This window comes from Fukomys damarensis, unplaced genomic scaffold, assembly GCF_012274545.1.
Source record: "Fukomys damarensis isolate Sample0158 unplaced genomic scaffold, DMR_v1.0_HiC HiC_scaffold_1, whole genome shotgun sequence".
NCBI lineage: Eukaryota > Metazoa > Chordata > Mammalia > Rodentia > Bathyergidae > Fukomys > Fukomys damarensis.
Genome location: NW_022900913.1, coordinates 52,553,288 through 52,566,609, shown reverse-complemented (window position 1 = coordinate 52,566,609; position 13,322 = coordinate 52,553,288). Strand labels below are relative to the sequence as shown.

Below are 13,322 nucleotides of genomic sequence, written 5' to 3'. Positions count from 1 at the left end.
AGAACTGCATGTCGTTCTTAGACCTTGGTGGTTTACCTTCTAAATAAAAGACAGTCAGAAACAAAAAACAGATTAACTCAGGTGGAAGAGTAAAAACAAAACAAAAAAAAAGGACAAAAGGACTTGATTATAGGAAAGAAGAAAAGAATGAACCTCTCTTGCCATCTCACAGTTTTAAACTGAAAAACTTTTCAAGTGAAAATGGACATAGGCAAAAGAAATCAGTCTCACAGGTTCCAACACACACAATTTGTCCTTATAACTACTGTCCCTATCACTTGAGCATGGGAGCTACTGAATTCTCACTTCATGCTAATGTTTAGGGTAATACTCTCCTCCTCAGCCCCTACGCTGTGTTTACAAGCTTTTAATTACTGCTTATTTTTCATTTATATTCAGGCTTTATTTTTCTAAATACTTTTGTGCACATTATCATGGATCTCTGTCATGAATCCTGCTAAAAATTTTCATTTAACTCTATCTTTGCATGTACTAAAAAGAGAAATGAAGAGGCTGTTAAAAAAAACTCAACTGTCACATTCCATGAGAAAGCACTGTGAAGTAGTTTAGCATCTAAAAAGAGAAAATCATTTTTCCTATAAAGTTCTACATTTGAACTTTCCTGAATATTATATCTATGTAAACTTATACCCGATGGCAGTTATCAAATGCAATTTTGTTTAGAAACTGTTTTTAATAAAAGTGTTTTGTTATAATCTTGAGAAGATACCCTTACTACACTTTTAATAATCTTCTCTAATTCAACGGAGATATTTTTATGATTCTGCAACTTTGTATTTTTGGGACAAGCTAAGTTATTTTTCCTTTTGAATGAGCCTACTTCAGGAAGTGTTTCTAACTTTCAAAAAAAGCCAAATTACAAACATATAATTTGGTAGCTGGGCGTGGTGGTGCACGCCTGTAAACCCAGCACTTGGGAGGCTGAGGCAGGAGGATCACTGTGAGTTCGAGACCAGCCTGGACTACATAGTGAGTTCCAGGTCAGTCTCAAATACATAGTGAGATCCTGTCTTAGAAAAAACAAAAACAAACAAAAAATTTATAATTTTTGGTGAAGTCAAGTTATGTATTTATACTCAATCTAAGTAAAATGATGCAAGAAATGCAAAATTACATGTGTAGGTGCAGGCAAGGTTTTTCGATTTATGTGCAGAGAAAAAACTTGCCTTAACCATAGTATAGTAAAAAGTTATTAGCAGACTTGAGTAATTATAAAATGTTGTAAAGTTGAGTAAATATAAAACATTTTTTAGGATCTAGTAGAGGAGAAGAAAGGGCTTCTCTTCAAGTGTATTTCTAGTAAATTCCTTCAATTTCCAACAATAATCCCAGTCCTATTCCCAGTATTAAAAAGCAGCCTCTAGGCCTGCGAGGTAGCTCAGTGGCACCGCACCTGCCTGGCAAGCACAAGGTCCTGAGTTTGATCCCTGGTAAATAAATGAATGAATGAATGAATGCAGCACCTACCCTTACGTCCTTATTCTCACTCATTTGTATCGGAATGAGCCAACATTAAAAATACTACAGCACTAGCAGTACCGAATTGCTTCCATAATTCTGCAGCAATAACAAGTCAGGTCTACTTAATACCTAGTGGCTGCAAGTTAGCTCCATCAGTTTTAAATGTATGTTCCCATTCCTATCTCTGTCTCTGAGTCAAAACAAAAAAAAATAAAAAAAAAAAAAAAAAAAAAAAAAAGCCTACCCAGAAAAGAAAAAGATAAAAAGCTTTGGATTTGCTAGTGGGAAAACCAGTGTTTGACAAAGCTGATAAGAACAAGGCCAACCAAAACCCTTGTCTCAGTGAGAAACTGAGCAGAACAAAATCCACACACACAGCTGTGCGCCAAGCTGCCAGTGTGGACGTCTCCAGTGAACAGTGAGCTGGCTTTGAGTAGCGGAGGTCTCCACTGAGAAAAGTATTCAGCAGATGATTTTATTTCCCTCTCACGATGGCCAGGTAGACTACAGATATAAATGCTACAAATGACACCCTGACAATGGAAGAGAAACCCCTTACTTTTATGTTAACTCCAGGGCTATGTTTTAGCTTAAGCCACAGTGGTTCTGGAGAAGAAACCAAGAGGTAGACACCAGATTTGAAAAACAATGACTTCTCTGTTGAGTGCTGTGGTCATTTTATTTCTCTCTACATTTTCCCACCCAAACTGTATTTACACTAAATATGCTTAAATTAGACTTAGCTTCTACTTCCCCAAAGTGATTAGATATATCAACTACAAAAATAAGAATGCAATAGGTATTTAATACAGTGCAACTGTAATAGTGCTTAAAGATACTCACTAAACAGGTTCTCAGATACCATCTCATTGTTTTATAGCAACTACCAACTACACAAAAACAAACTTTTAGCCCCATAATGATCCATGTTTTAGGCACCATGTAAGTTGCCAAGACAACTTGTGCCCAGAGTTTAGCAGCCCAGCCCAAACCTAAGACTTTAGAGAGAGAAAAAGAGAAAGAGAAGGAAAAGTCATAAAATAATCTGTCATCAATGCTGACCTTGTTGCTCAATGTCTGCTTCAGTTTTTGAAGAACCTGGTGCAACAGGAAGGGGTCGAGGTGGCCTCGGCTTTGGAGTGGGAGGTGAGATTTTTTTCCTTCCAATATACTCAACGTAAGTTCCCGGGAAGTCCCCCCTCTCCCCGGTGGTTTCATTATAGCCATTTAACCAGCCAATTTCTTCTGGCCGTGCTTCCTGTCCATCACTGAATCCATGTGCAACCAAGGACCCTTTGTTCACAGTCAGTATGTCTCCCAAGTGCAGGTCAATGTCTTCTTCTCTTTCCTTTTTATAGTCATACAGAGCTCTGTACTGGTAGCCCTCGGCACTCATGTTTGCAGATGTTACCATGCAATGGATGAGTCTGGTGGAACACTGCAGTCTAAGTTTGTGTTCTGACAGAAAGGGAGTTCAGAGTGTGTGTTAAAATTCCTAATAGGTGTCCAGTGGAGGACAAAGGGCCACTCTCCAACGGTTTAAGAGGAGAGCTGACTGGCCATCCGGCTGTCCATCTGTCCTCCATCAATGGTGAGACAGCAGACAGGCTCTGCTTCCTTGGCGTGCCACAGTTCCCCCTGGCTTTCTTCTCAGGAACTTGCCAACACGCTGACTCCAGGCTGCCTCTTACAGCGAGGCCCAATCCTCTCTGTCGTTCTTGTCACACTGTCCATCTGTCATCTGATTTTACTGCTGCACTCCACGCTCAGCTTCACCTAGCAAGGGAAAAACAAGACTTATGAATGAACATCACACTTTGCCATCTGTGTGAATCTGAATTTCTACTTCCACTCACCAAGTATTTAATCAGTTTGGCAGACATGCACAGGCCAGTGTGTGGCTGCATGAGCACACACCACTAAGATCAGTAGGACAGTTCCTGCCTTCTACGAACATGGGGAGGGGCGGGAGGAGGGACACTGACCTGTGGCAATGTCTCAGAGATAAGACTAGTACACAAAGAACCAAAACATTAGGTCAAAGCTGAAACAGAGGCACACACTAAATGCTATGGGGATCAAGTGAGGGAGATGTCACATCGAATTGCAGCAATCTGAAGACAAGAAAGGAATGTGTGGCATGATCCTAGGTACAGAGGTGAGTAAGCAAATGTCACATTCTGGGAAGAGCTAGAACAGGCAGTCCAATCTGTCTGAAGGCAAAGAGGGAAGAAGAGACCTGGGCTGGAAAGACAGGTAGAAGCCATCTGACACCACACATTCCCGTTGAGTGTGTGGACGATCCAGTCCACAATGGGGAGCTCTGGGAGGGCAGGGAGAAAGGGCAACAGGGGACTGGAGCTGCACCTCGGAAATCTCAATCTAACTTACCATGGTGTAGGGGAGGCACTGGTTTGGGGCAAGAAAAGAGGTGAGGAAAGTGAAGAAAAGTGTGTTGCAGCAGTCTGGGAAAGTGGCCAAGGGAGCACAAACCTGGGAGGTGGTGGCAGCAGAAATGTAAAGGAAAGAGCTGAAGAGATATCCTAGGGGAGAATGTGTGGGAGGTGGCAAATGCTTAGATTAAGGGGAGAGAGAGAAGCAAAGGATGTCTGATCCTGCATTACTACAAAGAATTTTGTGTCAGTGCCAGGCAAAGGGAAGCTGGGTGACTCAACGGACTTACAGGGAAGCAGGCATCCACTTGCTGATGTGCTAGTGGCTAGTTAAAACCTGGGCTGTGATTCAGGACAAGGGACACAGAGATTTGGTAACAATCTATAAAGGATGCCTATGAGTAAGTCCTGCACAAGCATCCACATGGGGGAGACCAAGTCAAGGCTAGCAAACCCGAGTTGTGCTCATTGTGGAATCACCACTGACTTTCTGAGAAAGCATTTCAAGTCTGGTGGTGAGGACAGTAACAAGATTTCCAAGAGTGAAGAAATCGCAGGAAGTAATTATGGTTGCAGCAGAGTACTCACTAAAGTTACCTTACAGGAGGTGGGTAAGGAAAGTGTTTTTCTTTTTGTTTTTAAGCATAGTGGAGGCAGAGCACTGGAGTCCAAGATTCCATAAGGCAGAGAGAGTGTAGAGAAGCCCAGGTGTGCAGCTGATGGGACAGTGCATGTGTGGCACGCACTTTGCACACCATTCATTTCTCAACGTTATCTATATTACAAAGTGTAAGGCTGGGGATTTAGCTCAGTGGTGCCGCCACCTGCCTTGCAAATGCAAGGACCCAAGTTCGATCCCCAGTACCAAAAATAAAAATAAATAAATAAATAAATAAATAAATAAATAAATAAATAAATAAATGCAACTAAAAGGATTCAGTTAATTTGGAAGCACAATAAAGCAATAAAAATAAGAGCCACACGATTTCAGGGTGCTATGTCAAAGAGAGCTTTTCTAAGTTTTGAAGAGTGAAACACTTCAGAAGTTTAATATTATAGGCACTCTTTGGTGTAGGCAACAGAAGAAACCAAATTTAATCACAGACTAATTGTTATGTTGGCATTCAGAAGTGTAAAGTATTAAAGTATTCAACTTTACGCGGTTAAAGCCTCTTAGCCATAATACAATAACACTCTTAGGAGTTGCATATTAAAGGAAGCAAAAACAAACACTGAAAGTCTTTGTGTATCAAGAATATTGATTTGGGTGCTCTACTTTGCATTTCAGTCATCAGAGGGAAAAAAATTAATGTAACCAGTGGAGCATATGAAAAAAAAAAGCTGTATTATCTGTCTGAAGAAAGCCTCCCCTTCTGAAAGATCCAGAATCAAACTAAATATTCCTTGCATAAATTCACACAAAAATGTAGAACTAGCAAATCTCGTTTTTAGTACTAATGTGCTCTGTATAAAAGAGACACAGAGCTCTAAAGAACACGGAAATTTACATATCCCCAAATGCTTGGAAACCAGGCAATATGCCGAAGAATAATTTAATTCTTCCAAATCTGCCTTGAAATTTTTCCTAGCTTTTCCTGGCAATGTATGTCTTTTTGGAGGGGGAAGAATCCTAAACTAATAATCTGGACAGCTCTGTATACTAGCTTCTTCTGCCTAGCGCTTCCTCAGTTTCAACCACCCAGAGGGCCAGTTCAGTGGGATTCTTAACAGAAAGGGAATTATGATGATTCACTCCTGTCAAGTCCCCCAGCAACCATCAACCAAGCCTCTGCTCACAACACACCTATGTAGCTATGCACACCCCTCAATAAGGGATAATGCAGAAAGAAAAGGCTCCATCCATGACTTTTCAAATTCAGCAAACTGAAAACTATGCTTGAGTCTTTCTGGGGCTAGATCTGTACACAGAACAAAAGAAGTTGAAGGCACCTAACCTAAAGAGGCTCAACTCGGGAGAGATCCCACCACACATGTGAAAACCTAGAGTCTCTACAGTCTCTTCGTGCCACTTGTCAAAAGAACCTCTCTTCTGTGTAAGAAAAATCCTGCACACAACTCTCAGTCCTGGTCTGTTACAGGAAGCCCAGATCTTCTACAACTAGGACTGCATATAAAACACACTATTCCTGCCTCCTGAAACTCCACAATCACAGTCTCATATTTTCTCTCTCTCTCTCTCTCTCTCTCTCTCTCTCTCTCTCTGTACTAGGGATTGAACTTGGGATTTTGAACTTGAAAGGCAGTCAATGGAACCACTGAGCTAAATCCCCAGCTCTCAAGGTCACTCATGATTCAGAGCAATGTTGTAAAAGAAGAGGGAGAACAGAGCAGTCATTTATTTGGGTAGGGACTTGATCATGTGTGGCTTGGTTGAGAGAGAACTTTGCTGGGCAGAGGAGGCAAGGACTTCTACCTAACTGTGCACTGTACACTTTCTCCTGACTACCACATCCATTTTAATGACAATCATTGTCATCACCAAATACTTACTGGAAGTTGTGGGTATTAACCACATTCAAGCTCCAAGATAACCACTTAACGAGCCACTTATGCTTACTCTGCATATGAGAAAACTGTGGGGCAGAAGTTTATGTTGGCCATGACTACTTACACTCAGCAATTGAGAGGTGGAACCTCTACCTATATTTAAATTGTACAGCTCCAGAACCCCCACTTTACCACCATTAGAACCTACTGCCTGCACTCTACTTGCTTGGATAACCAAGGGCAGCCTAGGTACTCCATGTCAGTGGTGTCAATGACGCAGATCCCTTCCTTGCCCAAGCTGGCCTCACAGACTAAGCTTGAACATCTGCCCTTATTCTCAGACAGCAGCCTCACTGATAAGTGTTTGATTCTGTAACAAAAAATAAAATGAAAAGCCATTATGACTCGGCAGAGGTATCACTAAGTCTGAGACTTAGAATCACAGCCCTGCAAATTTTTTTCCAAAGAGACTTCATTAAAATGCATCCTTGCCTCAGAAGTCCATAAACCAGTAAATAAAATGCTGGGCAAACCACTTTTGGAAGGCTGCCCACTTCTGGAATCCTGCCCACATCTCTCTGTGAGTGTAGCTTCTGCCACCTGTATCCTCTTGGCACCTGTGCCCCCTGCCATTACTCTGGGTCCAGCACTGCACAATTTTCAACAACTCAACTCCTCCCTGGGGAGACGTTTCAACATTGATCTGGAGTTACAGGACTGTCATATCAATGGGCCTGGCAATTTCTCATTCCTCTCACCCTCAAATTCTCCCCTGAACAGTGGAAAACCTAGATCCCTGAGGCACTGGGCAGTACCTGTGTAAAACTCCTGATATTGGGGCCCAAATTATCAGATTGAAGGAACACATCTTTGCCAGATTCACTGGATAATTATACTCCATTCTCTTTGGTTACATACACCTGCTCACTCAGCTACTTCACCCAGGTCCAACATACTTATTTATATGGCAAAGGTTTTTATATGTGAATAATATTCATTACACACAACTTAGAATTTACAAATAACCAAGGCATTTTATGATCTAAGCTCCAAGCTAAGATATTTATAAGTTGCTGTAATAAAAGGTATAAAGAAATCCTATGAACAAATATCAAATTAACTCACTTATAAAATATCATATGCAACAGTTTCCTAAAGGGAATTATTTTGCTCCAATCTTTCAACCCTTTTAAGGACTACCTGCAGCCTCATTAATTGGAAGTGCATTTTGACCCAATCTAATATACTGAGTAATTCTTATTCTTAAAATCATTTCTGGTTGGGCACAGTGATATATGTCTATAACCTCGCACTGAGAGGCTGCACCAGAATTACAAAGTTGAGCCCAGCCTGAGCAACTCAGTGAGAACAGGTCTCAAAATGTAAAAAGGGATGGGGATATGTTCAGCGTGAAGATCTTGGGTTCAATGCCTGGTACTGGGAAGAAAAAAAAAAGTTTCTGATGTTTAACAAAGAGCAATCTGTGACTGCTTAATGTACAACTGTTTGAAGGAGATTTTCAGGGCTGGGGATTTAGCTCAGTGATGCCTCTGGCCTGCCTTGCAAGGGCAAGGTCCCAAGTCCGATCCCCAGTACCAATAAATAAATTAATTAATTAATCAATCAATTTAAAAAAGAGATTTTCAGTTTAACCCCCTAACCTGCAGGCATATGGCAAAGAACCAAACAAAATGCTTTGGAAGGCCCCTGATTTTGCTGACCTACTCCATTATGCTTTTACAAAAGATGGGATTTGGACAATTTGATGTGGAGATAGGAATAAAAGATATTTTCAGATCACATAAACTAAATCAAGAATGCTGTATATCCTAGTCACAATTCTATCCTGCAATGAAATTAGCAGTCTGGTGCTGGGCAGCAGCACAACAGGGATCTTCAATAGAGGTAAGGAGGTTATGGGGAGTTGGCAGTCCATATAGCCCTACATCCCACCCCACACACCTAACGTGAGAGCTCCAAGTCTAGAGCAAGCACCCCATCTCAATCTCTTAAAAAAAGAAATAACTATCTAAGTATTTCCACCTACCACATTTTTGGAAATCATTAAAAAAAATCAAACTGAACAAAGTTAAAACAGTCTAGTAAATAGAACGAGGTTTGTACTTTCAATTTAAAATAATGGACTCAGTGAATTTTATAGTATGTGAATTTCATCTCAATTAAAATAGAATGAAACTGATGGGCTAACCTTAAGACCAAAGTTAAAGACATCAAATATCTCAATTTGTTTTTTCAACTAATCAGCTAATCGGAGTGTGCTGCTTGCTGCCCTGTGAGGGGCTGGGTGGGTAGTGTGTCACAGATGATGTAGGCTACCATCTCTGCCCACAGGCCATTAGGGGCAGACAGTGTGAGCCCCCACGACACAATAAGCAGTCAGAGCTCTTCAGAAAGCCCAGTGATGGGTGCTGCTGAGCACAAAGGAGGAGCAGAGAGTGACCCCAGCCCAGCTGCCAGCACCCTGGGTCTCTCAGTGGTCAATGCAGAAAGACTGAAAGCACAGTGTGACGTACAGGGCTGAGGAAGAGAGCCCATCACCCACAGCAGGCCACAAGGCCATCGCCACAGCAGAGGCCAATCAGGTGGCCGTGGAAAGAGACGGCTGGAGAAGATGACCCAAAGTTTTGTGGAAAACAATGCTATTTCTTAAAGTTCTTGGCAAGGAGGTCACATGAACACAGCCACAGACAGGCCACTGCCCCCATCAGTGCCTAGATATGTAACCTTGAGTAAGTGAATTAAATCTTTCTGCAGCACAGTTTTATCACCTATGAGATACAATAAGCAAACTTACACCTCCCCGGGTCATCACCAGGATTAAAGGAAATTGCACATGCAGAGCACTAGCTTGTAGCACCTACTCAGGGCTTGCTATGTGCCAGCTGCAATTCTGAGTTGCATCAACTCACTTCATCCTTATGATCACCCTAAGCACAATGATCATCCCTATTTTTCAGATAAGAGACACAGAGAAAAGGTAGACAATGTCCTTGAAGTTACACAGTAAACTGCAACTATGGCATTCCCCATACTATTAGTAATAATAGTACTATTAGCACAGAAAGTCACTGACTGCCATTTATATGGTTTGGATTTAAAAGAATAGACATTTGCCAGTTTTCTCTCAAACCACCTCTAAAGGCTGCATACAACTCTAACTGAATCTCGATGCTAGCGGAATTTTAAAAAACCTGCTGGAAGTATGCAGCTAGATCAAGGCTGTGGGTGAACTTTACCCAACTAGTTCTCTCCCCACCTGAGGTCCAGGGTGCCTCAGTAAAGGTCAGGGTGAAGGAGACCTGGGAGGAATCAGGGGCATGAGCACAAGCACAGGGAGGGGAGGCAGGTGGTGAAGTGAGGAACAATACTGCCCCTGGACTGCCTCAAAGAGAAAAAAATGAGTGGAGTAAAGCAACTCCCCAGGGGCTGAAAATGGCTGTGCGCTCTCCATGCTATTACAGTTCCTGGGCACAGTCCCAGGCTGCAGCCATGGGCAGCCCAGGAGGAAGGCAAGGGGCAAAGCCAGCCAATTCGGGGCATCTGGGCTGTATCAGACCCCACATCACTGGTGGAACCTCCTCACACTCTGGCCAGACTCCTGTGACTTCTATACTCTCTGAGGTGATCATTAACTTGAAAACTATTTTGAATACAGGTGCTTGTGGGTAGGTATTTGATTTACTTTACTGAAAACAATGGTGGCAGAATAAAATCTACAAAGGTGTTTTTATAGTAGACTTTTCCCCCCCAGTAAAAGTCATACTATACTCATTCTATCCTTTCACAAAAGAAGAGGGGAAAACCTATCATAAACCAAATGCACAAGTTTATAAGTAATGACACAGTGTATTGCTCAGTTCATTTGGCTTAGTGTACATTAAATGGCTTTTAATTGCCACTCTTAGGCAAGTTATTCCAATAAGAGCATCGGCAGAATCTTGGCAAGTAATCACATTAAGGCATAAAAATAACAAGTACAATAATACAAATGCATCAAAAATTGGCTGAGCATGGTGGCACAGGCCTGTAATCCCAGCACTCAGGAGGCTGAGGCAGGAAAATAGCCATGTGTTCACAGCCAGCCTGGGCAAAACAGAAAAAGTTCAAGACCAGTCTGAACTTCACACCCTGACTCTGTCTCAAAAACACTGAGAAAAAGGAAAACTACAACCTAGATTTTTAATAAAAAGCTGCAATGTGATTTATATTGTGTCTCCTAAATTAAAAACTAAATCAATAACCCCTTCCATTGATCAGTAACTTTCTAGTCTTCACTCTGATACACCATGTTCTTTCCTCTACTGGCAAAGGCCTTATGCCCTCCCTGTGAGAGAGAAATCTGTGGTCAGTCTGCCTAAAACACGTAATATACGGGTACTCAAGCATTTCTCATTTCTTCTGCATTGTGTACACCTCAAGCATTAGAGAATTAAAAGTAAAAACATGCAAATATTATCTCAGCTTGCTATATTGTACTTGCCTTTTAAATCAATTTTTCCAGTCAGCTAACTCACAACCTCTTTATTCAGTAAGGCATATTTTGCAAATCACAAAATGCAAACACAATAAAAGCTGAAGTAGAATTGTTCCTGTTTTAAGGACCATGTAGACAGTCTTTCAAAGTGGATGCCTTTTTACAATACTCCCTTGAAATACCTGGGGGGGGGGAGAAGAACTTTCAATCAAAATACCAACCCCAAAATTACATGGCATTCATGAGAAAATTTAATTAAAGGAATAGCCAGACTTTTAACAGTACAAAGCTGGGCAAGTTGAATAGGTTTGCACTTAAGATTCAAAGCCCTTCCAGAAATCAGCTTAGGTGTAAGGTGTAATTGACATTTCCAGAAGATAAATGCCTACCTCCTCATTCCTGTCAATAACTGAAAGAGTATTCCTGTAACTTGCTGTGCCACTTTTGTTTCTCAAAATCAACTTTACACTAGAAATGTATGAAACAAAAAAACTAAAGAAAATATTTTTAATCAATGGGAAGTGAAATGCTTGTCTACAGGAATTATTCAGCATCACACATGTGAAGACAGTGCCATTCTATCAGCATTTTTGAAAAAACAGATAAAACAGGTGATAATAATATGTACATTGCAGAGTTCTGATATGCAACTAAGGATAAGCCTCAAATTAAGATTTAAATTAAAAGTAAGTGTACCTAACACATTGAAAGCCAGTATCAGACACATAAAACTTTCTTCCAAACACAAAAATCTACAGATTGCTATGAAAAAAGTTATGTAGCCATCTGATGACTACTTGAAACTGTCACATCAAACCTAGCCTCTCCACTTGGCCTTTCCAATTTAAACTTTCACTCAGTGCCAACAAATTTTAGAGCTTAAAAAATTAAAATATTTTTTTTACAATGAGCAAAACACTTGCAGCCCAAAGTTTATGCAACTTTTATACCTAAGAAAGTGATCATCTGCTTGCTTTTAAGTGGTTTATTTCAAGAGCAGAGTAATCTGTCAAAAAAGGTGCAGGTGCCTTTTCCTGGGCTTACGTCACCAAATGCCTGATCTGTACTTGAACGTCTATCACCCCGTTGGCCTGTCTCAGAAATGAACCTGTCTGCCTCCTCCAGTCTTTCCTAGCTAATATCTAACCATCTTTAAGGTTGCCAAAACATAACAGAAGCTAATGAAATACTAAAATATAACCCCACATAAAGCCTGGGTCAAAAAGCTTTGTGAATATCCCGCCTAACACCTAAAACTTGAAACTCCTCACACTAAAATGACAATCTCGTGCTGCATTCAAAACCCGGAACTGCTTTATGCATTCCTATTTCGCACTGGCTGACAAAGAGGAAAAGAACGGGGTGAAGGGAGAACCCTAAAGTCCTGAAACACCCAAATGAAGAGTGAACTTGCTCTGGACTCCAAGACCGCAGCTCCTCTAGGAATAACCTTTCCGGTCTTCACAGCGCCTGAAGCAGAATTCCCCAAACCCAGTTCCCACACAGTCTGCATTCAACATGTAACAGCCATTCGTTCACATCCTTGCATTTTTATGCTCGAATTCTGGTTCTCGAAATGCAATTCTGCAAGCGGGTACCTGGCAGGAGCTTTTCTTCTCTTTGTCTCGGGAATCTGCTGGGCAGTTTGTGCCTTGGGAAGTGACTGCTGGAGCTGCGGCTCCCACCCCCACCGACCCCCCAGCCCAGATATTTCAACTCCGGCTTGCACGCTCGCTCGCTTTCCTTAGCCGGCTCCATATTGCTGGGCAGGTCCCTCCGGTCTTGCCCCGCGTTACAAAAAGCTGGATTTCCGGGCGATGCCGAGACCCCGCTAAAGGTGCCTCCAACAACCTGCCCCGCGCTGGACCCCGAGTCCGGCCCGGGCGACCGACCTCCCAGTGGCGCACTTCCCCCACCCCGGAAGAGGAGGGCGGCCAACTTCTGAGGGCGGGGGCTGGGGCGCGCTCGGGGACCTCGTATATGGAAACTAAGATGCACAGAAATTACAGAACTCACAGCAGGTTCAGAAACTTGGATTCAAATTCAGGTCATCTGAATTTAAAATTCTTGCTCCATTATCTCCTGCTCTTTTGGCCAGGATCCAGTGTAGTGAAACACATACCCTTATACACTACGGTGGGCTTTCTCAAGTATCTTATCAAAAGAGGAATGAAGACAAGGAATCCTCTTAGCAATGAACTCATGTGTTTGACAAACATGTATTCAGAGCCTTCTGTTGACCAAACACCATTCTAGGTGTCCACAATCCTGCAATAAACACAGCATGCAGAGTCCCGGCTCTCATAAATTGAAAATTAAAAAGTCAATATGAGAAAGAAACTAAAGTGAAAGAATTACACCAGAGAACTTAGTAAAAATTACAGGAGGGCCAGGGATTTAGCTCAGTGGTTCTGGTGCCTGCCTCACAAGCGCAAGGGCCTGAG

The 13,322-nt window shown here is 41.9% G+C and overlaps 1 protein-coding gene across 2 annotated transcripts in view; it reads right to left on the bottom strand.

Annotated features, from left to right (window-relative positions):
* Pik3r1 (phosphoinositide-3-kinase regulatory subunit 1) overlaps nucleotides 1-12,710 on the bottom strand; it is a 91,048-nt gene extending 78,338 nt beyond the window's left edge. The window contains exons 1-2 of one of the 2 annotated variants that reach the window (XM_010637289.3): nucleotides 12,477-12,710; nucleotides 2,545-3,258 (exon numbers count right to left, since the gene is read on the bottom strand). In XM_010637289.3, coding sequence (XP_010635591.1) covers nucleotides 2,545-2,896 — 352 coding nt within the window. In that variant the 5' untranslated portion in view covers nucleotides 2,897-3,258; nucleotides 12,477-12,710. The remainder of the gene's footprint in view (nucleotides 1-2,544; nucleotides 3,259-12,476) is intronic. The other variant, XM_010637287.3, reaches the window with a different exon arrangement.
* Between the last annotated feature and the right edge of the window lie 612 nt (nucleotides 12,711-13,322).